This window comes from Aulonocara stuartgranti (genome assembly GCF_965226115.1).
Source record: "Aulonocara stuartgranti genome assembly, chromosome: 2".
Lineage (NCBI taxonomy): Eukaryota > Metazoa > Chordata > Actinopteri > Cichliformes > Cichlidae > Aulonocara > Aulonocara stuartgranti.
The window spans coordinates 29,076,094-29,103,636 of record NC_138940.1 but is presented as its reverse complement, the minus strand read 5'-3'; the positions used below and the strand labels follow the sequence as shown (position 1 = coordinate 29,103,636).

At 42.1% G+C, this 27,543-nt stretch overlaps 2 protein-coding genes across 2 annotated transcripts in view; both read left to right on the top strand.

Moving 5' to 3' along the window:
• Nucleotides 1-20,296, top strand: part of LOC309718897 (uncharacterized protein) — a 97,205-nt gene extending 76,909 nt beyond the window's left edge. The window contains exons 3-4 of the mRNA XM_082554523.1: nt 17,170-17,214; nt 20,221-20,296. Of these exons, the coding sequence (XP_082410649.1) occupies nt 17,170-17,214; nt 20,221-20,273 (98 nt within the window). The 3' untranslated portion in view covers nt 20,274-20,296. The remainder of the gene's footprint in view (nt 1-17,169; nt 17,215-20,220) is intronic.
• Nucleotides 20,297-21,428: 1,132 nt separating this feature from the next.
• Nucleotides 21,429-27,543, top strand: part of col23a1b (collagen type XXIII alpha 1 chain b) — a gene marked incomplete at its 5' end in the record, with an annotated part of 33,458 nt that continues 27,343 nt past the window's right edge. The window contains 2 exon segments of the mRNA XM_082554466.1: nt 21,429-21,446; nt 21,452-21,487. Coding sequence (XP_082410592.1) covers nt 21,429-21,446; nt 21,452-21,487 — 54 coding nt within the window.

The window sequence follows — 27,543 nt, the reverse complement described above, 5'->3', positions numbered from 1 at the left end:
AGTAATATTAAATAAATTCTAACAACAGATTATCAAGCTTAAACGTGCTGCTGTTGTTCAGCCGCTGGTTTCCTCTTTCTGGTGCGAAGCGGGTGATAAACAAACAAGAGAGACGGAGTCGCGACAGAAAAGCCAATCAGCTGATCATTGATCAGTTTCACGATTGAAGTAGCAGCAGGAGAGGGAGAGAGAGAGAAGAGGCAGTCGCTACATATATCGGTTGTTAAGCATAACGCTGGAATGCTTTACAAACATTCAGAGATGAACTTACACACTTGCTTTACTTCTCTTTGGGATAACTTTGTCAGAGATGAAATGCCGGGTTGTTAGCGAGGCTCCAAATGCAGAACCAGACAACAGATCTCGCATGCCACAGCCGCTCTATCACGTGATGCATCCGACGCACTACAGTTATGCCGAGTTACGCCATGTCGCAAGTTTTGTGAGGTGCTTTTTTGATATTTAATGGATCAGATTACATTTTTTTATTTCTCTCCTATATCCGATCCAGTAATTTAGGTCAGTATCGGACCGATACCGATACTTAATATCGGATCGGTACATCTCTAGTTTAAATAGCTGAGGTCAATCATCTAAAGCAACGGACAGTGCAGGAGAGAGGTGAAGAAGTGAGTGCAGGCAGGGTGGAGATGAGTAAGCACAAAACGTGTGTGGGATTACTCACTTGCTCCATTTGCAGTTTTTTTTTTCCCATTAAGCTGAGTTACGCTCAAGAGTAAGGATGAGAGAGGTGGGTACACACCATATGTTGGGTGTGGGGAGGGTGTTTGAGGAATGGGGTGGTGGGTGAAAGGTGATACTCTGACAAGTGCTGTTTACGAGAGTAGAGAACACCGGAGGACAACTGTCGGCCGCCTTGAATATGAGACAGAAGATGAGAACAGAGAAGCAGGGCCTCTGAGACGGAGACGTCTGAGAGAAAAGTGAGAGGAAAGCAGAGGTTGAGAGCCAAGTTGTAAGACGTGACGGGGACACGAAGATCTCTCTCAGATTGACACCTGCTCTTAACCCTCAGCTCAGAAAGATGGAGACATAGTGAGAGGGAGACTTGGTATTAATATGACACAACCACTGAGGGATCTTCACAGAAATGTGACAACCATCTACCGAGTCGCAACGTGTGGGTGCGCACTATAAAACTTTATCTCTAGTCTGTATTTTATTGGTTTAATGTGTGTTTCACAGCCGTGTCTGCAAAGAAAATGTGAACGTTGGGGTCAGAGGTGGGGTGTGTTGGAGTACAGTGGCAGATTTATGGGCTCCACCAACCTGTAGGCTGGAGGTCACATCCTGACTTAATTACACGCTTTAACCATCACACTCACCCCCAAAGTAGTGGCACACACACACAATATCAGCCCTGCTGATGTTAGATCATGTCTGTTAAGATCCAAGAAATAGGTAAGACATGGAATGAGGTTTGTGTGCGAGTAAATGTGAGTGCGTTAGGCTCCGTCTCATCTCATCTGGCCCACATGTAAAAAGCTGATTAAGATGGAGGACACTGGACGTTGATAACAAGCTTCTGGACAAAAGATGAAAGATCAAAATCGGATCGTGTTGCTTGGTATCATTAATATCTATCAAGAGCAGTGCAAAGCTTAAAACGGCCAGACACGGATGGATGAGAGGATGAAAAATGGCGGGGAAACAAAAACAGCTTCTCAAGATCTAGTGTTGCCCCTCTCTAGTGCATTCATTTGTTATCTCCCTCCCTTTTTCTGCGACTGTCCAGAGGGAGCTCTTATCTATCCTCCGGGGCGGTTAAGCTGTGAAAAGTCAAATCTATAAACTTTTCATCAGCTCCTTCTTTACAAAACGATTTATCCTGTGATCCTTAGTACATCTTTCTGCTATGTTTTCTTCCTCTTTTTTTGCTCTGTTCTTTAATTATTCTTACCAGACTGACAGTAACTATTTGTGTGTTTGCACTGATTCACCATTCATCCTCTCGAGCCTCCCTTCATTACTTTTGTTTTTAAAGTTTCTTGGGAAAATTGGGAAAAAGGCACAGCGCTTTACTGACATGTGCAAATCTATATAGAAAAATACAGTATAGTTTGCCAAAATCTGTCTTTTTTGTTCTTTCTTTTTTTTAAACAAGCAGGGTGAATTTGAAACAATTGTTCCCTTGTTGCACCTGTAATTTCCTCCAACAATGGATCTGTTTGGAAATTCCTTTAACAGAAGGTTGATTCACAGAGGAGAAATGTGCTGTAAGTGCCGTTTGACCGTATTTGGTTTTGTGTAAGACCATATTGGCTCAGCTACAGTCAGGTGTATTCAGACAAAGCCTCCATTGTTTGAAAAACCCAGATAGTTAGTTTTACCATAAACCTCCTCTGACCGATTTATGAGGCAGGCACCTTTCTGTGAGTATGAAACATTTTGAAAGCGCTACTTCTTGGAGCAGATGACAAGGGTCCTAAATCACTTTCAAAGCGACCACAAAATGTATTTCTTGTTCTGACATATCAGTTTACCCGCAACGCCTGTTGATCTGGGACTCCAGTTTAATCCAAGAACCTGTCTGTTGGTCAGAGGGGCGTTACAACCACAAGCGGTTTCTTCCACTTGACCTGGCAGCCAAATGCTGAAACATAAAGCACATCAGGATGGTTTCAGACTGTAATCAGTTTCCATGTTGGGCCCGTTTTGCTCCACTGAGAAGGGTCATTAAATTATGTTCTGATATCCAGATGAGGGCTTTTATGATTAAATATACAGCTCCTCTTATTTTATTTTTTTTGCTCACGCTCACATGTTGGCAAGCTCGCAAATGTGGGAGTTTGTTGGATTTTTGGCCAGCAGCAGCTGGGCTGAGGTGGCTTGGCAAGAAGGTGGCGCAGCAGGAGAGCGAACGGCGGGTCGCTTTTCATCTTTGGTGTAAAGAAGAGAATCCTATTAAGCCAAAAAAACCAGCGCTTTATATAGAGCGAATAACGACACGATGATTTGGTGTGGCAATAGATGAGCTAAACGAATGCTCTCTGCAGCTGTTTTCTCCTATCTTTTATATGAACGTGCTCCATCTTAACTCCTATGCAAGGTCACTTTGTTATGAATGCGCACACAGAGATGCGATTGGTCTACAGCGTTGAATGGCACATACCTCTCCCAGCTGTGTTTAACTTTCATCACTGCACATGAAGCCTATCAGGCATATCAGCTGTGTCAGCCATCTATCACAGTTGCAGCTGCCGAGCTCACACACATTAGCAAAGTTCAACACGCACACTGACACGCTGTAAAGATCTTCACTTGCAAATCTGGTGGTGGACTCTCTAATAGAGCCGTCTGCTCAAAGAAATGCAAAACTCCATATATTCCTAACATATATTTATTGAAAGTGATCTTATCCATGGTGAGTGTTTGAATGACTGTAAGTAAACTCACAACAGGCTGAAACATCAGACTGATCCCAGTCTATCACCAACTGTGTTAAAGGCTCGACAGCCATCCCAGCCATGTTCAGGCCCCAGGAACTCAAGCAGCTGATTGGACCTAAAATGGGAGCCACCAACCGGATAAAGTGACGCATGACACCCTACCCATCAAGTTCACACTGGGGCAAGTCTGCACCTGCCACAGGAAAGGACTTCACAACACACCATACAACACAACACACAAGCATAGACGCACCATGCTGTCCCAACTCTGAGATCTCACGGTAGCGAAATGAGAGCGAGGGGCACTCAGAAAGCCCGCGGTGACGGCAGCGTGAAGTGATATCCTCCTTGCACCCACCTGTATGTGTAAGTCTGAAATAAAGAGATGATGATCTATGAAGAAGCAGCTGAGGGCTCTTGTTTAGAAATCCTAAAGTGTTTATGAGCGATCACAGAGGCAGCGCTACTGACGTAAGTGACTGACGAAGTTCGTGTCCCAACGGGCTGCAACAGGCGCTCCCATGACATGAAACTTTGACCCAATAAAGGTGAACTTCAGTCTGAGTTTTCTTGATCTAGTTACGGTTTTAAAAAATAAAAATCACTAGTCCTGGGGGTTGATCCTGAAGTTTTAATATAGAGACACATTAGGGTATTTTAAAAAGTGTATTTAGCCATTATAACATGTTTTGTGTTGATTTATGAGGTGGTTGTAGCTCAGGAGGTAAAGCAGGTCATCTGCTAACTGGAAGTTTGATGGTTTGAGCTCTGACTTCTCCGGTCTACATGCCAAAGTGTCCTTGGGCAAGATCCTGAACTCCAAGTTGCTCTCTGATGCGTTCATTGGAGCACGGGCGTTAGATAGAAGTAGAAAAAAGTGCTTGCATGAATGTGTGTGAATCGGTAAACGGTGCATGTTGTAAAAGTGTTTCGAATGCTCAAGTAGTAGAAAAGAAAAAAAATTAACATGCAGTGAAAGGAATAATTATTTATAATCTGAAACCTCTTGCTGTTTTGGCTCTTGTCTTCACCCTTGATTCACAATGCACCCACGAGAAGAGTTTCACAAGAGGAGTGGTGCAGTGTCTGCAGTGATGGGATGGTGCATCAATCCATTGAAGAGAGAGTGTGAAAGCAAAATTGTCCATTTACTTCTCAGTCTCTGTCCTGCCCTGACATCTGCCTTGTTCCAATGAATGAGCTGGTGAAGGTGGCTGTGTAGAGAGACAGGTCTAGGCTTCTCTGTGTAGACCTCTGCGACCTGGACCTGCAGAAGTGGGACGGGGAAAGAACATATATACTGTAACTGGAAAAGTCCAGTATTTTCTCTCTTGTATTGAAAAATGTATTTATGCAGATTATGATTGAGCAGGAGACCACAGAATATATATCGCTATGATTTTAAGGCCCCCAAAGTAGTTTTGACAGCATTGCAGCTGCACAGGGCATTGAAAAGTAGTGAGCCTTCACATACCAACAGTGCATGCTTTTAGAGATCCTTTGTGCACTGCTTAACGTGTGTGTGCACATAAATTGAGTGTAAATGTACAGAATTAGTACAGTGTGCCCAGTATGCAAAGCCAAGACCTCTACAAGTCCTACATATTTACACATTTCCCTTGAGTTTTTGGAGCACTGTGAATCACATCCAACATGGACATTTTCTTGTCAGAAAGCCTGTAAGTCTGCAGTTTTCTTTATTCCTCTATCTGATTTTTTTTTTTTTTTTGACCACAACTTTTTTTTTTCTTTCGCCTTCATTTGGGAACTGCTCCTTGTAATCAATCACAGTGTGCCTGTTTGGCTATGAGCTTTAATTCCACAATAACGCTGATTATTCTTGATTCATCCATGTGTCAGATAGCATCATGGGTTCTTTACTTAAGTCAGGTTGGGTTGACAGAGAAGGTTTGTTCACTGGGATGGAATTACTATGAGACCCGAGACAGGATATTGGCAAATAGAGCAGGTCACATATCATTGCTGGTGAAGTCATGGAGATTGGAAATGTACAGAACACATGATGCTGATGAACTTACTGTATATGTGAAAAAGATGAGTGAGGGATGAAGAAAGTTAGATTAAATGTAACAATATAAGTAGGGTCAAATATTCAGCTTCTAATCAGTACATTAACTCTGCTATTAACTTAGTAAGGTCCTCAAATAAAGCAATCTGGCAGACCACTTGGGTAGTCGGAGGAGGAGATCTGACAGCAAATTTCTATGTACAAGTAAAAGTACACTCTTAATACTTTGCACGTGAAGCCCAGCAGCAGAGAATGTAAGAAGCAGTTAGTCGCTGTTAATCAAATGCACTTTATGAACTGATCATCAGCAAGTGTGACCACCTCTATAAAAGCAGAAATTCACTGCAAGGTCAGACCACCCAGGCAGAGAAACTACATTCAGGTGTGTGGTAACACCATGCCACCATCTTCCTTGAATCGACATCCCATCAAATTCACACCAAGGTCAGACCGTGCAATTTGCAAAAAAACTCCAGAGCTTCATCTTCAAGTCCACTAGCTTCAGCTGGCATGTTAAATGTTAAATTTCATGACAGTACAATTAGAAAAAGAAAACTTTGTAAAGATGAGACCAAAGTGGAGATATTGGGACATAATTCACTGGTTTGTCAAAAACTAAATGGAGAATATTAGCACGGATATCTCATACTAACTGTTAAGCACAGTGGTGGAGGGCCTTCTCAAAGTATCCTAGAGTCAAATGTGAGGTCATCTGTCGGACAGTTAAAGCTTGAACAAAGTTGGGTCGTGCAGCAAGCCAATAAGCCCAAACAAAGCAGTAGATATATAACAGTATGGCTGAAAAAGAAAAGAGTGAACCTGACTGCTGTGGTGGGACGTTAAGAGAACTTTGTTATGTAAAGATATTGACTGCACAGGACTGCATAGAAAACATTTTGTATTTTTCATATAATTTTACATATAAAACAACAAAAAAAACAGATAACTTAAAAAAAAACACAGGGACTGTGAATGCACCACTTCTTCTTAGATCCAGATGCCCATTCTCAGTTCCTTCACGAAGCCGGGTTCAGCATGCCCAGTCATGACTGTGTAATCTACACGCTCTCACCTTGGTTTCCAAAGTAGCTGTAATTGGCCTGTCTATTTCAGGTTTAAGAAAAGAGGAAGCGCAAACCAGACAGAGGACCTAGCTCAAGGGTAAGGTCTAAGGGCAATAGGTGTGAAACACCTTAAACGAAAAAGAAGAGAGGTGGAAATAATGGTGAAAATTAGAAACTGCTTTCAAATGGTTGGAACTGCACAGATATGCAGGGCTTGAAGAAATTTGAAGAAAGCTGTGGGAACGACAGAAGGTGGAAGCCTTTTGCAATAAGATAATTGTTAAAGCAGGAGTTAAGCTGCCTTTTGAACATTCACACCATGTTTCCTCAACCATGGTGTACACACACACACACACACACACCACAAATACTGGAGTATTCATGGTGATTATTGCGATTTTCTCTTTATGCCTCCGCACTTTAAGACCCACCCCCGCGCTCCCCATGCCCGGGTCTCCAGTTTTGCCCTAACATGTTCCAGAACTTCCAGAAACTAGAACCACATTTTATGAATGAATAAAGGCTACAAAGATAAAAGAGAGTTTTTATCCTGTTACAGACCACCGTTCACCATAGGCTGGCCCCGGACGAAACCAACACTTCAAAAATAACCCCGTCAAACTACCACTGAACACACTGATGCTGTTGATGTTTGTCACATTAAAGAGTCTGAAACTTTTATCTTCAAAAACTGTTGTCCAAGTGCGCTGAAAGGAGTCCTGATACTTTGTATATTTGAGGCACATTCCTTTGTTGAAGAAAATATGTTAAAGTCTGTATTGGTAATATCAGATATGCTGTTTACTATCTGCTTGCTTTTTAACAGTAAAGACCTGCATCTCCTAACTCACAACCTTTGGCTTGGTATCTGTGCCTTTTTTGAATGATAATGTTGGAAGGACACAAGAACCCCGTCCCAGAAGTGCTATGAAATATCCAGCCTGTCTTTTTCAAACTTGACATGTGTTGCCATGGATTTTGTGGGATTCGTATTCACCGTTTCTTCAGGTCTTCACCTCTTTCAGGGTTGCGTGTTGTACTCTTTGTAAGCTTTGCAGGATGTCCACTCTTAGCGAGAGTAGCAAGAGCGCTGAATTGTTGCTGCTGGCATCAGTTTTTAATATTTTACAAGCCAGACGCAATGTGAAAATTAAAAAGCAGGTTGCCATAGCGACAAATCTGCATCCTCCCTAAGTTTTGCAATATAAAATCTACAAAAACGTAAAAATAATATTTCTTCAGTTTACGTTACTGTCATGTGCTATCATGTGTTTTACCACATTTCTTGTGACGTCACTCCTCTTACTGTTGCACATAAACATGTCCGCATCCGTTTCTGCCAAGTGTCACGTAAGTTTAGGCCATTATTTACTCAGGCAATGAGTTATGAGATGATATTTTTCATCATGCTCGTCGTAAACATTTTCTTGAGATGAAAAAAACTTTTCCAAAAAGTGGGAAAAAAAAAATTCCACCCTTCCATTGCCTTTCTGGCCTTAGTTTGTGCCTGTATGTAAATACAGCTGGTAGCACCTAAAGGCAAAAGCTCTGTCCTCTGTCTGCTGAACTTTGGGTGCTTTGGTCTTCTTTGTTGTGATCTGACGTATTTGCTATGCTTGGCTGGGGCTGGCTGTGTTTTTGCAAGGATACTGTCATTGTTTTGACTGCATCTTTCTCTGTGTGGGGCAGTCCCGTCCTTGCCTTCACGTCTCATTAGGTGTGTCACACGATAAATGCCCAGGCAGCCTTCAGCACCAGCCCAGCGCTCAACACAAACCACCTGCCAGACATCGCAGCGGCAGATCCAGCGCAGAGCTCCTTTGTGTCTTCCTCTCCAACCTGTGCGCACTTTCAAACAAATATAAACACGCAATCAAAGTTCTCTACAAGTATACACTGTGTCACCCTAAAAACACAAATGACCTGTCAAGGATTATGCGAACCCACATCAGTGCCGACCTGATGAGTTTTTAGAGATTGAGCTCGTTAGGGCAAAATGAATAATGCAGCAGACAACTAAACAACCCTGCAACTTTAAGAGCATGCATACATACATCGCTCGCATGCAGGTTTACAGCGGCGTCACTCAGCTTTGACGGAGCATGCTAAGAAAACTATATGTTGATCACACTCATGGGCGTGAAGCAGGCATCCAGTCCTTCGCACAAACATACTCAGAGAAAGACGCTCTGCTGCCATGCAACACTTGTAGAAACTCAAACACAAAAGCCGAAACTCTGCCGCATCTTATTTCCCAATCAAAGATGACCTTTGCTTGAATACCAGAGAGATGTTTACTAGCATCTCTCTCTAACCACATATCAACAGTCGCAGAGCCAAAGTTCAACCCACATGAGAGGCAGACAAGTTTTATAAAGACAATTTAATCCACAAGAGGTTTGTATTACTGATGTGATTCAGGCTGTTCATCATCTGGTGAGACTTCCAACAACAGTTCTTACCCTGCTTACGACTTGCTGTCTTATCTGCAGGAATTCCAAGAATACGATTATTTCTTAAAACCATTTGTACTAAGCTTTGGAATATGAGGGACATTTTTTGTACATTTTCTTTAAAACGGTCGAGTTTTGTGTAAAACAAGAGGTTTGTGGCGACGTCATGCCAGAAAGTCCAGCTCAGCCAGCAATCCTGGTACATCAGCAGTGTATAGTTGAGTTCCGTGCAACCTGATACCTCCGTTGACACCTTCTTTTATACATCCAGCCTTATATATAGCTCACTGTTCACACTTTCTACTTTTCTTGTCCAGGAAAGGCTGTGTGGCAGACAGGATGTCGACCTGGAGAAACAGGAGTAACTCAAAAAAATCAGCTTTAATGCCGTCAGGCAAAAATAAAGTCCAAAATGCAACACTGAACAGGGGCAGGACATCGAAATACCAGAAAGCACAGAGCACAGGGAATACACACATAGCATTAAGAAACAGCACAACAAAGGGTAAGGGGAGACTCGGACAACATATATATATGCCGATAAGGAGAGGAGAGGTAATAGGTGGCAGGACAAGGCACAGAAAAAAAAATAGCAAAATAAAACAGGAAAGGGTGGACAAACACAGCAACACACAGCAGCTTCACACTAACTGAAATGCTGGGGAAGACTTCAGAAACTCAAAAACTAAAAGCATGAAAGTAATTTACAAAAAAGCTCTAAACAATCCCCCAAAACCACAAACTAATAAAAAACATGAACACGTATACCCCATTTTCATCTTCTTTCTGACAGTAGTCGGTGATGTTTGCTCACTTCTGTACCCCATAAACAGGGATTGAAGGGGGATTGGTAGATGGGAGGGACCCTAAGATCTAGGGATAATGTGTATTTTCCCCACTGATGAGATGAGGAGGAAAAAGCATCAAAATTAATAACAACAGTGCATGTAAGCTTTAAAATGTTTAGTTTACTATATATCACTTGCTGATCAGTTTTAACCCCTGAAAGCAATCTCTCATCTTCCTCTCCTGTGCTCTCTTCCTCATGTCTTTCTCCATCTGTATTCGGACTAAGAGTGAGGACATAACTAGTGAGACCTAATGAGTGCCAAACGGCACAGGAACACTTTGTGCTTTTGGTGATATTTCTTGAGCTTTATGAAACACTGCCAAAACTTTACTAACGTGAATGAAGGATCTGGGTCCAGTGCAGGCAGAACCATGGGGTGAGGTTACTTTATGACTTGTTACGTGAGATCTCCACGGCATCAGTGGGAAACAACATGAGGCTGCAGCATATGAAAAATGAACTTATTGGATATTTTTATGTATTAAATTGCCTGTGAGATTTAATTAACTGAAGCTACTGGAAGCCCGCTTTTAGCCGTGTCTATACTGGGGTCTTTGTTGCTGGTTCCAGAACAGAGCCATAAAAAATGAATTATTTCGAACAGAAATAATAATTTTCTCTGACTAAAGTAAGAAGAATATTAAGTAATCATTTTCACATATATATGATATGCAAGGTTGTTATGACATCTGTCACAACGAGATTTAATAGGTTTGAGTTGGAATTTTCTAACTATTTTTCCTGCTTAATTTGGATATCTGATTGTACCCACTCTGAGATCGGATATTCATGAACCCAGACTGAGCCACTGAACCTCGCCTGACCCAGAACAAGAGAGATGCGGGGCAGCTGGTGAACGAATCATCGTTACGTGATTCACATCCGTTTTCTTTTTGTCTTTTTGTAGCTGTTTACACCCACAGCATGTGTCCTCCAGCTTGCTGGAACAAAACTTGGACAAACACGAACGTGGACGGATCAGGAGACGACAGAGACAAGTAGTTTTGTTTCGGGCAAAGAAGCTTAACAGCTGTCCACATTTCTGCGAAACTGGGGAATCCTCGCAATCGTGCCTGATGTCAGCATTGGTTTGCAGCGACGGTACTTAACCTCGCCTTATGAGACCATAAATTCTGTCTTTGACAAAAGGGGAAACAGTTCGTTTAGTTGCTATAAACATATTTTGCAAGTATAATCTTGAGTCAAGTGTTGCAATATTAGTGTCAGCATTTCTACAAATGTGGTCAAAATTTGGCTTAAGGTGATTTTAACTCACCAGCATGTGTAGAAAATTCAGGTATCTACACAGAAAAACCTCTTCAAAGTTTTCATGATTGTAACAAAAGATGGAAAAAATCTATCATTAGTGATTATTCATCTCTGGCTCTCTTCCCCAGCGTCTTTTGTTTGAATTGCAAAATAAAGAGATGATATGCTGTAGGTTCACCACCTAAAGCTATTATGAAAGCAAGAAACAGACCTTTTCGACTTTCCTCTCGATATGTCCAGCCCACTTTTCCCGTTCTTTGCACTAAATTTCATTTTCCCATATTTGTGTGTGGGGAAGGTGGATGGATGGATTTTGGTTAGCTCTTGTTGATCCCACCTAGGTTAAACAAAATAGGACCTTAACAAAGATAAGGTGGGCTCAGTTCTCAAACATTGTGCACTTTATTCTCTCGAAGCTCCCTCTTTCCGAGAAATGTCACAGTAGCTCGATCGTGCCAAACTTCAGCTATGAGAAACAAACAGGAGTAGATGGAAGATGGACTGGCGTGTATGTTTTGTTGATTTGAGACCACAGTGGGTTTAAATAGTTTTTACAACCTGTAAAAACGTTGATGGAAAAATGGCTTACGGCGCCGCTCAGGTCGATTTCACTTATCAGCAGGAATTTTGGATTTGCCTGAGTGTGTGTGTGTGTGTGTGTGTGTTTGAGCTTACCCACAGGATGTGATGTTCAGTATTGGTCAATCTTTAGTGGCTTCCTGAAAGATACTGTGTGAAGACTTGAGAAGGATGCTGTATCTAAACAGAGATCCATGTGTTTGTTTTTCACTGGTTTCTGACATTCTCTCACACACATAGACACTCCGAGGGGGGTATTGGCTCACTTGTGGTCTCCCGGTCAAACCTTAAATGCTCCTTGTGTGGAGCTTGAGATCAAGTGCCTCGGGCGAGCGTGCACATACACACACGCGCACTTATCTGCAGTTCAAATGAAGTTCGTTGTATGTTTCCGTGTTATCGTGCTGTTCCCAGGGATTTCTTAACATGTGCTCAGCTGAGTGAGCTCATGCGTGTCCAGCATTTTTTTTGTGCATTTCTTAAAGAGATCTGCACACATCACACATGTTTATATGTAGCCTTATTTCCTAAATATTCAGTATTACACATTTATCAGTTCACATTTTTCTACCTTAACCCCATACGTCTGTTTGTTTAGCATCCTCCCATCTGTTTTACAGTGTGCAAATCAACCAGTCACTCTGGGAAATGTATTGCTGCTTTGTCTTGGAGTTGTACAGTCATCTTTTAGTCAGTTAGCAACCTAGACCTCTAAAGAGTATAATGAAAACCTGCTTTTGTGTGTTATCATCCCATTAAATCATCATTATAAGTTGTCATCACTGCCTGCACCTAGTTGTAGGCTCAATAGGCTGTTATCACTTCGTGGAGTTGGTGCAGCATTGCTTAAATGACATAATGAGCATGTTTCCACTTTGAAATAACAACACAAGTCGACATATGGAGGTTGGAACCAGAATGTCACCCAGGAGTACGTGTGTGATACTTGATTTTTCATTGTTTTAGACGCATTGTTTTTAATCTGCTTTACATTTAAACTTTACATTTGCCTGCACGACCTTTCTGTTTCATGCCTTGCACACTTTGACTGGATGATGCCTGCTGAGATTTTTTTTTTACATGTGATTATTCAGATAACCTCAAAATTGCTGACTCTACTAGATTGAAGAGTGTCCTTGCAGACCCGTAGGACATTTTCAACTCCTTTCACCTCAGCTGACCCAGAAATGCCACAGTGAAACAGAAAGACAGAGCTAAAACCCAAGTCGAGCCACGGCCATTTGTTTGCATCTCAGCCGATATGCGCTCACCTCGCTGTTCTAGAGCAGGAATCTGAACTGCTTTCACACATGCCTACACTCTGCTCTCCAGCCCTGCTGCTTTTCCCATTAATTCCTCCAGTTAATCTAGTCCTACATCAGCTTGTCATCACCCACCACAATTCCCCCTCAACTATGCCACTCAGGACTAATCACGCTCCCACATTTCAGTCAATCTGACGCCTGCCCCTCCAGTGTTTGGCCACTAACCTGTCGACATGCAGACGGCCGCCTTTCAAGTCTCAAACAAAGGTAGAGCAGGCATGGCCCGTGGTGACCCATATCTTATGAAGTATGTGCTTGGTTAAGGAAGAATTTTATGCACCCAAAGACCATGTACGTGCAAGACTTGTGAAAGCATTCATCCATCGATGTCTGCTGACTTCGTTTTGTCTGCCAATCCTTTCCTCTGTCATTTTTCTTATATCTGTAAGACTCTCTTTCTCTGTCCTTCCCAACTAATTTCTCTACCTCCTGGTCTTTCCTCCCCATCCCATCACTCCCATGCACATTCCTGTCTCCCTGTTTCCAGCTTTTTCAGCTTTTCCACCTTGTCATCTAGCATCTCTCTCCATCTAGTCTCTTTTCAGAGGCCTTGGGCTTACTCTAGCATCTCCCACTCCTGTTTATGACGGTGGAGGCTGAGGGAGGGGAAGTCAAGCCCACTGTGAAATATGGAGGCTATCATAACACGGCTGGCATCTGTGCCTGAGGTTTGAAGGTGTAGAGGTGTTAAAAGTGTAAAACTGTTCAAACATAAATTTTAAATGAGAGTCAGTGCAGTGGGTGCACAGCTGTAGCCCACTCAGTTTCCTTTGTTATTCTTTGTTTTGTTTTTTTTGTTTGCCAGCAAAATCCTGTGGGAGCTTAAAATGGCAAATGGAATCACTTACATACAGCATAAAAATATGATTTAGTCGAGCACTTAAAAAAAGGGTCAATCTTCATTTCTTTAATTAAAGTTATTACTTTTTTTTTTTTTTTTACTATTCCTTCAATCCCAGAGTTCCAGTGTCATTAATAGCTCATTGCTGTTGCATTAAGGAGGATGAAAGTAGGAGAGGCAGACATGCGTAGGAGGTGGGAGACCATGATTGAGGTCTCCTTGAAAGGGCTGGCAGAGTCAGGAAGTGATTAGGCCACTACAATACCCCCAATAATGACAATAGAAAACATGCTCAGAGCCATTTATGTGGAACCAGTGTGGTTCTGATTTCACTATGAGAGCAGGGGAGGACGGTCACATGGAACAAAAGACAGAAGAAGTGAGGTGTTGCCCACAGAAGGGTTTTAGACCATGGGAAAGCAAGCTGAAGGCTTACTTGTTACTTTAGCTGCCCTGTTTTCTTGCCATGTCTGGATCCTGTGCAGTAAATTGACGGTAGATTTGCTTTTTGAGATTCATTTTTAGAACAAGCAGAATTTATTTTTCAAAGAGAGGTTGACAAAAAAAGTTCTGACATGCAGCAGAAAGAAAGTGATCGTTTTGAGGCTACCATAAGTCCTGTGTCAATCAAACGACTCCCTGTGAGCATGCACTTGGCGACAGTGGGAAGGAAAAGCTCCCTTTTAGCAGGAAGAAAACTCCAGCAGAACCAGGCTCATGCAGGGTGATTCTGGTGCTGGGAGGAAGGGGAGGAAGACAGAACAAAAAACACACTGTGCAAGAGAGCTAGAGATGAACAACAACTAATGATTAAATGCAGAATGGTGTGTAAGCACATGGTGTATACAGCCGAGTATAAAGATTTTTGATACTAGAATAACCCCGTTTAGATTAGAAAAAACAATACTGGACAAGTAAGTCAAAGTCCAGAGTTTATTTATTCTGATTATTATCATTATTCTTCTTCTTCCATCTTGCCTCGCAAGTTTGAAAAGAACCTCAAAAAGTTATATCAGAATGTGTGATTCGATTAAGAATGTTTTCCTATTACTTTGGCAGTAAATTCACAAAAATATTTTACATGGCTGCTTCAGTAAGGTGAATAATGACATGTAAAGGACGCCAGTCAGTGTTTTGGGCTTTTAAAATAAAATACTCTCGATGATCTACCAACAAAATATTTCAAATACTTCTCACAAGCTCCAAAGAGTAATTCTTTCCTTCTGATGCCTCTCTTGACACATCCTTTCAGCTCCTATTGCCTCCTTATAGCCGACCCAGCAGTAGTATTGACATACTCGTAAGTTTATTCAGAAATTTTTTTGGTGTTTTGCTTTTAATGTTACAGGAGGAAATGGAGTAAACATTCAACTGTGTGTTAGACAAACCTGTGGCCAGCATGTCCCCAACGTAAGAGAAATATTAAACTGAAATTGCAGAGTGCATGGGAGCTGCTCTCAGGACACATCCGCTTTATGGTTGACTATCACACAGTAGAAGTGGATTACGAATATCGATATTATCAATACCAGTGCTGATATTTGTATCGGATCGATACTAGCACCAACTGAGCAATCTTTTTTTTTTTTCAGTTTGTAGCCACTGAACTGTGTTAAATGTATTTCCTTTATTTGAGAGGGAAAAAAGAAACAACCTCAAACATGCAGTGTGAAAAATGTCTGAACCTTTTTGTGCTGACTGTCATGTGTTTTGGATTTATAGCCTATGGCGCAATGAAACAAAAGAAGCTGACCCAGAGTATTTTAGGGACAAGCACATTTAATTCAGTTCAATTCAGTTTTGTTTATACAGCACCAAATCACCCACAGAAAAACCCAACGATCATATGACCCCTATGAGCAAGCACTTTGGTATATAGCACCAAATGACAACAGTCGCCTCAAGGCGCTTTATACTGTAAGGTAAAGACACATCAATAATAGGGAGAGAACCTTAACAATCATATGATACCCTATGAGCAAGCACTTTGGTGACAGTGGGAAGAAAACTCCCTTTTAACAAGAAGAAACCTCCGGCAGAACCAGGCTCAGTGAGGGACAGCCCCTTACATTTCAGGTCTCCAAGTTTCAGAATGCATGAAAAACTGAAAGGTGTGTTTTATTGTAGTAACTCATTATTGTGAAAAGGAAAACCCACAGTGATTTAGTGATCAGTATCAGATCGATGCCTATATTTGCAGTATCGCTACCACACAGTTGATGTGCATCAGCATTGACGGGAGCTTATCCTGATATCCTGATAGGGCAGTAGGCAAAAAGAAGCAGTTTGCATGCATGTTGAAGTGTCCTTAGCCAGAATCCTAAACCCAAGTTGCCCCTCATGGATACATCACAGTGTGAGTGTACATTTTAAACAAACAGCTTAAAGACATTGGACATGTGAATGCATATGCTTATGGGTGAATGAAGGGTGCAGAAGAAAAATACTTTGAGACCTCTCTACTTAAATAAATAAGCCCACAAAATATACTCAGCCTGTAATATTCTGCTTGGGTGTAATGTAATTAGCTATAACACTGTGGCAAACTGTGCTAAAAATTTTCAGTGTAAATTAGAGACTAATTAGAGACTACAAGCTGGTCTGCTATGCACCAAGCAGCCAGCTTGGTGCATATCACACATGGAGAGAACTTGGAAAACCTTTTGTGGATAGCTTCAGCTTTTAAGCCAAATGGGAAGCTTGAGTGATCTTTCTGAGCCTGATCACAACCTTATTTTTCTTTGGGGTGCAATCAAGTGCACTAGTTGTAAGAACAGTACCTCTGTGAAATCACCGAGCAGACACTGACGCAAATCAATGGAAGTGTAGAAAATGACTCATGGTCTTCTAGCAGCATGAGGTCTAACGTCTCACATCATCTCCCGTCCCTTCTGTAGCTTTCTTCCTAGTTTTCCAAGCTTGGCAAGAATTCGCCAACAATGACAAAAAAGCTTTTTACTAGAAAGGTCACAGTGGAGGCTGCATCATAACAGGACCAGAGGAAAGTTGCTGCATGAAGGCCAGAGATGAATGTGATATTCGCTCAACATGAGGGGAAGAGTCTTGTACACACATGAAAGTCTTTGTCCAGCCAAACTGAAAGTCACAGAGTGCATTTAGCTCTAAAGAAATCTTTTTCTGTCATTTTATTTTTGTTTCTCGCATCTGAAACTGAAACTACATGTGCAATTTGTGCGCTGACATTTTAGCGCTCTGCCAGCTCGTACGCATTTGATGCCAAACAGCGCTCGAGCAGCAGAAGCGAAACGGCGAGTGAGGTTGAGTCGTTTTCTACTCATCCCTGCGGTGCTGATTTTGGCAATTCATCGCTCTTTCTGTGTTTCCACAGGGCCTCCAGGAAAACGTGGAAGGATGGGAAGAAGAGGGGAACCTGGTAAGTAATGCCCATCAAATCATTTAACGGTTTATTTTTCCTTTTAACCTCTTTTCCTGGAAAACACACACTTTTTTTTTCTTCATCACACTCACATACCATCCCTCTTTTTCCTGTGTGACTGGGTAAGTTCGAGGCGAGGGCCCAGCAAAGGCAGTGATCCATGAGTCAGGCCACTGGATGATGGGCTTCAGTTGGCCCTTCTCCCTGTCCCTTTCCATTTGCGCCGACATAGTGCTAACTCTGGCCATGTGGTTCCACTAACTTTGCCCAGATGTCAGTCGTTCTTGCTGAGCGGTAGCAGCTGCTGTAGTACGAGCCTAATGAGTCTGCCTCGCCAACATCGCTACCCACCATTATGGTGCTGCTTTTTCAATCGATCCAAACCACAAAAACACTCCACGAGGAACCAAAACAGAGCAAGGACATAAGTCTTGTTTCACAAATTTCATCGTGAAAGATGGAGCGGATGTTGTACAAGTCTCACTCATCCCAATTTTTAAATGTTTCTTATTAAAAGTGGGCTCCACGACAGTATTAGGCAATTTTATCAAAACCTGCAGGATATGTGTCACTGTCGTAAAATTTCCATTGTGGTTGTGAATCACTGAGGTGGATGTTTACAGATGGGATCTGTTTTTGTGAACACGGTGACTAAGTGAAAGATCATCAGTGATCCCTTTCTGCTTGTCTGCTTACTTTATTTTATCTGATCAAACGTCCATCTTTTAGGTGACGGGTTGAGCAAAACGTCCCATAAATCTCGACTCGGAATTGCATGTTTTTTTTTCTGTTCTAGAGGGCGGCCAAACAGTATATTTCTGTTTTCTAGAAATCGCAGCAGAAGGTGAACACCATCAATGTGTTAGTCTCTTGCCGGCATGAACGGCCTTGTGTGTGGTTTGCGCAATTTGGTTTTCTTTGGAGATGCAAATCTTAAATCTTAATCTTACCGTTTACAGAGTTTCACTCATTTTCTGAAACTACTAAAAAAAAACAAGAAGTGAAATTAGATTTGTTAGGGTCAATTTGCTGTGGCAGATTTGGTGGACTAGTAAGTGTTCACGGCAGCGTTACGGTCTCAGCGGGACTGACCCAGTTTACCATTATACCTTACTCATGTTTTTAATGGATTTTGGAGAGCAGTAGTGACCGGTCTCAAATCTCGATAATCAGTTTACTGTCTAACTAAATTTATATTAGCATAAAATGTGGAAATCCCTTTGGGTGTCCTCCAGGTCCGTTTAATGGAAACCTCATCATTACGAGCAGGAGTGGGGAATTAATTTAAGAAACTGGGACTGTTGTGGAGGCCCACACCCCTGGGAAAATTAATTACCCACCCCTGATTTGGAGGATGTGTGCTGCTAAGGTTTCAGCCGAGAGTGGACGCCTATTTGAGGCAGATGGTCCGTGTCTGAAGGGCCGTCGTGGTTCTGTTTAGGCTATCGCTTGTATTTTTTAGTCTCTCATCCTCACATTGCATCCTGGCTCAGAGCGAGTACGTATATTAAATGGAGAGGCTGTTTCGCCATCCTGATGCTGATGACTCCAGGACAACATTTTAAAAGGCCAGAAGAGGTTTTCCTCCATTCTCTCAGGGAAAAAAAAAACAAATGAGAGTGGAGAAGGGAGCGCACAAACACAAATAACAGGAAAGAGGGCAGACAGAGTAGTTAAGCATCTTAAAATCAGCCCTCGCTGTCATCTTCTCTCTGACATGCCTCGTTTTTTTTTTCTTTAAATTGTTTCCTTTTCTCTTATGTTTGCTCCTGCGTCTCTTTCTTTCTCAGTAGTCTACAAGCACATATACACACCTGTCCCAAGTTCAGTAGTTAAAGCTTGTCTTTCTGTGTGGCTTTCCAAGCTAGTGTGTTTGTTTGCCTAACCGTCTGGCCCGGGAGGTCCCCGTCGAAGCATCCAGACACAGATAAACTTTCATCCCTCATGAACCTAAACGCCTCCCTCCTCTTCTTCTTGACACATGCTCGCCCCTAAAACATGCATTTTCATCTCTCTCTACGTATGCAAAGCTCCTGCTGAATCAAAGAGCCCACTTCAAGGCCACAATAGAATCTGTTCATGTTAACAAGGATTTTTTTTGTGTGTGTTTTAAGGAGAGCCTGTTTTCAGTCTTGCTGACTTTATGTTGGTGTTTGATGTCGTGCTCATGCTGATGAGGTATGCTGTACTGAAGCCGCAAAGGTGGCAGAGCCCCAAGTGACATTATACACTATAAGCTGCATTAATCAGCATCATTATCGGTTTTATCGGATAGCATATTAAGGAATAGCTAATAAAAATTCTGCTAATGATGCGTTCACTTTGTAGGGATTTAAGTGATTTAATAGTGCTCCTGGTCTTAGCCTCGGACTTTAAGGAGATTATTAAAAAAAAAAAAAGGCCACTAACAACAAAAGGAGTTCTTTGATCATTACTTTTGTTTTCTGTTAGGCAAAGAATGAAAAGCTGAATGTAGTTTTGCTGCTGAGGCTCAACATCAGAGCATTTCAATCACGACAGAAACACTGCCCTGGAGAAATCTCAGAAGCATCTCATTCTTTTTCTCCCCCCACAACTTTAAAGGGACAGACAGTTTGCCAGCACGCCCCGACCTCTTTACTCGCTGTTTTTCCGCCATCCAATACGCCCTTATTTTCTTAAGAAACAAAGTCCTGACATGACTTCATTTCCTAATGTAAAACATGACCCATTATCCAGCAGTCTGTTTATCATAACGGGTTCACCACAAACTGCGCTGGCGGCAGCTCTAATATGTTTGTTCTGTACTGTATTTAGGTGGTTAATTGCAGCCATCATCTAACGAACCACATTGCATGTGCAGGTTTTTTGTTGTTTTGTTTTTTTTGTTGCAGACCACTGTTCAGAGGAATTGATTGGTATATAAACCAAAGCCTGCTGCAGTTCTCGCATGTTGTGCTTCATGTGTCTGTAGAGACTTGTAGCATTTACTTTCTAACGCTTGGTTTCTCTTTTGTGTTGCAGGGCTTCCTGTAAGTACCATTCCACCTCATCCAGGTAGTATGGAAACAAACTAAAGAGAGGTTTCAACATCAGTCACACATGCACACACATCCACCTTGTATCATCCCTCGCTGTGAGTCCTGCACGGCCCGGCAAACTGCGGGAGTTGCCAGGAATCCTTTCACTCACAGACATACAGACTGTCACAGACTCACTCGCACATGCATCCACAGAGAACGCCAATAAATGGACCACCTGTGCATGTGGGTGTCCATGACTGTGTGTTTGAGTCTTTCATGGTGATGGTTAGGGAGGTGTGACTTATTTGCAGTGAGTTATTCTCCTCTGTGGGACTGTAACTCCTGCTGACACTCTGACACACTCGGGAGATAAAACACACCGTTACTCAAAGCCTTGTACAGAGTGGAAACTGATGCAGCTGCCTTCAGATTTGTTTTTTGTTTTGTTTTTTCCATCTGCATTTTAAATGTCCAATTTCAGTTTTTATTCCCTTCTTTTTCTTTCTTTTTTTTATTAAATTGTCCCATGTGGCACTGATCAGATATGCAGAATTGGAAATGCTCTGAAACGTACCGTGACGAGCTTCCGGACACATCAGAACAAAAACAGCATGCCCGGCCAACCAGGATTTGTTCGATTGGTCTGCATCTGATCCACACTAGGCGTGCATGAAACAATGTCTTCTCTTAAAGACCCCCACAAAACTTACAGCCTAAATCTCATAAAGTTGATGGGAAGGTGTGGTAATCCAGTCACTCGCTACTCTGCAAAGTAGCAATGTGTCAGTGCCGTTTATCTAAGTAATGTGCAGTGGCTGGTACTGTAGACACAATGAAAACAACTGATCTGATTTTCTTTTTTAATTATTTTTTGTGTCCAAGTGGCTTTTAGTTTAAAACCGTGGCTCATGTTTGAGAGCAGATGAGAAAAGAGAAAAAAAAATCCCGGAACATGTGAGTCAAAAGCTGTGGTGTAAACATATGACTAAGTCCTCGCTAGTTCATTCGTTTCCAAATACAAATTTAGTCTCCATTTACAGTAAATTATTTCATTCAAGAATTCAATATTTTATATGAATAAATAAATAGTCAGCCACAATCCTTTAAATCATTAACCACTTGTCTCCTTTTATTATGTAGGATACCAGGCTACATGTTGGTCTTTGAGTTTGTTGTGTGCAGCTGTTAGTGTCTGTTCAGCCTTGATTAATGCTTCATGCTTCAATGTCTAACCTCACCAGGGCAAGGCTGGACGGGATGGATACCCGGTAAATTAGATTTTTATTTATCCTGTCACTCTGTTCACTTCACCTACTTGTGTGTCTGGGCCTGGATCTGTTCTAACTTTTTCCCCACATTTATTCTGCCTTTTTCTATCCCATCATCTTCTCTGCTTTTTCTTTCTAAATTACTAAATTAATTCATTTACCCTTTCCATGACTTCCTCTTCATAACCAATAACCAACAGTGATGTATCCTGCCTCATAAATGAGAAGTAAGCTCACAGATATACAAAGTTCAGACTGGTTATATCACACGAAATATGACTAACCCAAGGCAGTTGGCAGGGGGAAACGCAGCACGTTTAGTTCTCATATGAGTAAACATAAAGAGCAGTAGACATAAATGCCCAATAATGTTAAGATATCATCAGTAAACACAAACCACAGGAGTGTAAACCGTACCACAATGTGAAACAGTCATCCACAAGGCTCCAATCATGGCTTGCAGCTTCTAGTTGGGCTTTAATATGCTTGGTGTAATGCAACGATGTACATGCATAGCTACTGAATGGAAAGCAGGTTACCAATTTCCACAAAAACACAGAGCCATGCCTAATGTTATCCAGAGATACAGCGGCCTCTAGTGGACAGCTAGACCTTTTCTTTTCTTTTTTCTTTCTCCCACAATTTATGAGATGAAACGGTGATTTCTAGCTTATCATCCATTTATGAATACACCTACACAAAACAGTGTGACTTCTAGAAAAGTGTGCACAATGCTACAGTCCTCCCTGAGTGGACGTCTCGGCAATCCCCCCCAAGGCCAGACGATGCAGTGCTCAGAGAAATAGCAAAATCACAAAAGCATCTCAAACTCTACAGGCCTCAGTCAGCATGTTAAATGTTAAATTTTACGACTGTACAATTAGAAAAAGACTGGACAAGTATGGTTTGTTTGTTAGGGGTTGCGGGAGAAAGAAAAATATTGTAGCATGGTTTAAATTTGCGAAGTTGCTTCTGGAAAAATACAAAAAAAAAAACCCACCAAAAACCAAAGACTCTGGGAAAAATGTGCTTTTTGGACAGACAAGACCAAAGTGGATCTGTTTGGCCATAATGCACAGCCCCACATTTTGAGAACCACACACAATAAATCAACACAAACACCTCATATCAGCTGACAAGCAGGGTAGTGAAGGGAGGATTCGGAGCTACAGGATCTGAGCACCTTGTATTTTAGTCAGTCCTGAACTCCTCTGTATACCAAAGTACTCTAGAGTCAAATGAGAAGCAATCTGTCTGATAGCTAAAGCTTGGTCTAATTGCCATGCAACAGGACTCAATTTAAATCTAAACACAGCAGCTAATCTACAACAGAATGGCTTAAAAAGAATCAAAGTGTTGCAATGGCCCAAAGTCCAGACCTCAGCAGGACTGAATAGTCTGAGAGTGCTGTGCACAAAACAAAACGCTTAAAGAAGAGCGAGCCAAGAGGCCACAACCTTGTGAGACACTGATAAAGTCATACAGAAACATTTACTTCAGATAATTGATGCTAAAGGTGGTTCTACAAGCTCCTGAATCATGGGGTGCACTTAGTTTTTCACTCATTGACTAGTTCCATGGTGACCCAAAATAGTCACGTCATCTTAACTCCTACAACATCTTTGCCATGCTAGCTGTGTAGTTGTGGATGTTGGGAATGCGGGTATCTCGGGCTCTCGCTCAGGCATATTCCCATACAGTCTGCCTGGCACTGCACAGCCCTGCTGACGGGAAATGCCTGCTGCTAATTACACACAGGTGGACTCGGTGCACAGATAAGCCTGTGCACATTTGTGTTTTTTAGAGGATTTTGTTTGTTTGCTTGCTTGCTTGTTTGTTTTTGCCTGTGACCGTTCATCTCCATTGCCGTCTCCATTTGAAACCCCAGAGTTATTGCACATTTTATTGTCTTGTTTTCATTTAACATTGTCCTGGGATGCCATTATTTGTGCATTGCTTAAACACTGCACAATCTGGTTAATTCTTCCCAGTCTAGTTAGTATAATGAAATCAATCTGTATAGTGCTAAGATTACATAGATGAAACAGTGTAACGACTGGAGGAGCTCAGTCTGCTGTTGCAAGAGGCAGCTTCCTGGTCTGTGTGTGTGTGATTATAAAGACTGAGGATGCTGCGTGCTTGAGGTCACAGTGAAACAACAGCAGATTAATCACGCTGACAATTATCATGGACAGTATATCATTACATTTAGCAGGAGCAGAGATGATAGAATTTCAAACATCTGACTTTAAAAAGGGCCGTTCTTCCTGTTGGGTATCAATGTTTGTGTGTCTGTGTGCATATGTGTGGAGGCTGTCCAAACCACCTATTGTTTATGTATGTCTCTGTAACAAAGCCCAGGACTGTGGAAGTGGTCAGAGGTATGTGTGTGTGTGGATGTGAGTGCTAGATGTGTTTTCACACCAGTATTTTCTCTCAGATGCTCATATATGAGGGCAATCAGCACAAATGAGACAAGTGGGTTACCGGAGACCGCTGCGCTGCTAACTGCACTGTGCCAGAGATTTGTGCCAACAAGACTTTTTTTTCTCTTTCTGTTTCCATTCCTTAAACAAACAGCTAGATTGCTTCCCAGTGTTTTTTCATGTCCTCTCTCACCCCTATTATGTCTCTCTGAATTACATACAATGCAGTTCAAGCTTTTAACCCTCCCGAGCCAAAAGTCTGTAAGTGTACAAGCTAGCAAACAGTTCAACAAGATGATAATAACAGCTGTGGAAGTCCAAAGTAACAAAGGGCATCTAATCAAGTTTTAATTAGAGGTACTTGTCCCTGATTTACTGGTAATACAATTTTCTGCTGCAATTTATTCTCCTGCACTGCAGTTTAGAGGCATTTTTTTTAAATACACGTTTTTGTACCCTTTAATGGCCTTTGAATACTGTGTACTGCTACTTTTGATACTTAACCTTGGTTGGTTTGGAGTGTAACCAACTATTTTTTACATTTTGATATTGCAACTTTTCCATCAATCCGTTATCTTCAATTTGTCCTGAGTTGGGTTTCAGTTGAAGCCGACTAGGCAAACGTCCTTCTCACCAGCAACAGTTTCCAATTCATCCAAACTTGAGGAGAACCTGAGCTGTTCTCAAGCCAGATGAAATGTACACTGCTGAAAAGGACTGAAACATGACGTCCCAGAGGTGTTCGACTGGATTTAGGTCAGGCTACCACTGACTGGGGGCCCAGTCAGTGGTATCAATTCCTTCATCCTCCAGGAACTATCTGCATATGACGGCTCATGAGTCCAGTTATTGTTGTCCACCAGGAGGAACCCAGGACCCGCAGCAGCAGTGTAGCATCTGACAGTGGGTCTAAAGCGGAGTCCAGCCATCCTACAGAGGAAACTCATGTATTTGCAGCTTGTATTTGCAGCCCTACTCTGTCAGTCATTTATGCCGTGACCATAGATGAGGGTCGGATCTTAGATGGATTGATGATTTGGAAAAGCCTCGACTTTCGGTTCAGTTCTCTCTTTACCACAACAGTCAATGTAACACTCCACGTTCCGTTACTCATGATTAAGATTTCAAGATGCTTGAATTCCATCGCTTGGTCCATCCTCTTTCATATCCTACCCATACATGAAGCCAACAGAACCACATCATCTACATGAGGAAGGTTGCAGGTTCCCAAAGTACATGCCCTCCTAAGCCTTGCTACGCCTTGAGATCCTGTCCATGAATATATCAAACAGGACTAAAGACAAGAGAGAATCCTAGCAGAGTTAAACTCCAGTGAAAACAGGCCCAACTTTGCAGAGAGTAAGTGGATACACTTGGTTTTACGAGGACATGATGGCCCATGACAACTGACTTGCAACCATGTATTCCTGCAGTTCCCCCAACAGGTGCTCATAACCATTCTCCAAGCCACCAAAACACACCTAGCTTCAATGTTCAAACCTCTGTGAATTATCCAGAAGTTTGCAAGGGTGAAGATCAAGTCCTCTGTTCCACAGATGGGAATTGATCCTGAATCCAAGTTGTAATTGCAATTTTAAAATATTGGAATTAAAAAAATATATACTGGTAGAAAAAACATTGGATCCCTTCATCCACCACTGCTGACCTGTTAAAGAAACTGCATGCATGTGTGCAGTGTGAGTGCACATGAGCTGCACTTCATTTAGGTGGCATACACATGTTGAATTCATCAGACTGCAGCAGCCCACTTCCAGAGAATCATCAGTTGTATGATAAACAGTGTTAATGAAATGCGGTTTGCGTGTCTCTCAAGCATAACACTACGACGTGCGTGCTCATGTATGTTTTCTCCCCTCATGTAACCCTTGCCACTTCTTCCTCTCATAAATCACAGCCAAGGCAAGATTCAGAAAAGAGTCTTCCCCCTGTCAAATAATCACAGTCAGGCAGGCTGACAGCAGGGCAGAGGGGTAAACACACACCCACACACACCAACTGACTCCTTTTCACATGTGCAGCATGCCCAGCCACAAGTGTGTTTATTCGCGAGTGCAACACTGAGACAGACAGCGGACCTCAATCAGCGAGAAGGGCCCAGGCTCGCCATTGTTCAGCCTTCAAGGCTGCAGGGCGCAGATCAAAGCCTGACGGGCACCCGGCAACATGTTGGCAATTTTCTGTCCCAAACAAACAGCACTCTGCTATGCTTTATTGTGCGCTTTGGTTCTGCTTGTAGCCACTGACTATTTCTAAGAGCCGTGTATCACAAATTGCGCACACGTAGAGCTAACACCGATTTCTGTCCCTGTGGTGACATTAAACAAAGGTTTTCATGGGCAGCCTCAAGAGGAAAAAATTAATCATATCCCAGGAAGAGAAAGAGGAAAGCGCTCTCTCACTATCTCACCTTCACCTTAATGCCATAAAAGTTTGTTGAGCCTGCAGTTTGCAGCATAAGCAGCGTGCGATTCTCGCTGAGACGCCGGCTGTGATGTGCAGACACCAGCTTTTCATGCTGCATCCTCGACAATCACACCCTCGTGGATAATTAGCAGTCTGCGCCATAGGGAGTACAGTAAAGGCAGCTAAAACAGCCTGCGGCTTCTTTCACCGGGATTAAGAGACGAGCGCATGCAAACAGACACACGCCTGAATCAACGCGCGCATTCACACATAAGCAAACACAGACATGTGCCCTCCTACAGGCCATGTTATTTCCCAGAGATCTGTTTAACAGCCTTCTAATTGATGGGAATGTGAGTCAAAGCTGTTTTTTTGTTGTTTTACCTGCTGAGGGATGCTGCAGGATAATGTGGCGCTGCAGACTAGAAATACAAGTTCTTTTTATGCGAGTGTGGTTCTTTATTTTGTTTTCTCCCACATTTACTTGAGGTTTTGGCGGTAATCTCCAGCTCTTTTTCCCACTTTTTCTAAACATTAATCTCCTATTTTTTATTTTTTTTTTGCCTTTTGTGTTCTTTTACCCTCCATCCTTCCCTCCCTTTCTTCTCCAGCCTGATCCGTTTGTGGTTTGAGATGCAGAAATTTAGCAGCAGCCCCTCACCCCAACACTCTGAAACCCACCACATCGCTCATGTTTTTTTTAGTTCAGCCTAGTTTTATTTGAATTCCAGCACACGTTTCATGCCTTGCAGAGTGTTTTAAAGTTAAGCTATTATATATTTTTTTTAAAAGACAATAGATAAGGTACCTAACTCCCTTTGATTTTGTTTGTTTCATAGTTATTTAAACCCATTTTGTCATTGGTTTTCAGTGAACACCGACTCTTATTTCTATTGCTGATTTAATGAAGCTTGTATATTTTAAAGTATTTTATTACCAGACATACCAGAGCTCTCTCCACTGCTCGTTGCATGAAATATTGCTTCAGGCAGCTCTAGCAATTCCTCAAGTTAGTAGAAATTCTATGCTACTACTTATTAATGCAAGCAGTCCGATGTCAGACATTAGCTACAGGGTTTTATTACTGAAAATAAACCTTTCATACACATCTCGTCGCAAAGAAAAAGACCCAAGCAGCAGTTGTACCCACAATTCATAAGGCTCTTTGTCGCTTGTTAGCGGCCATAAATCAGTCCCTTTTAGATT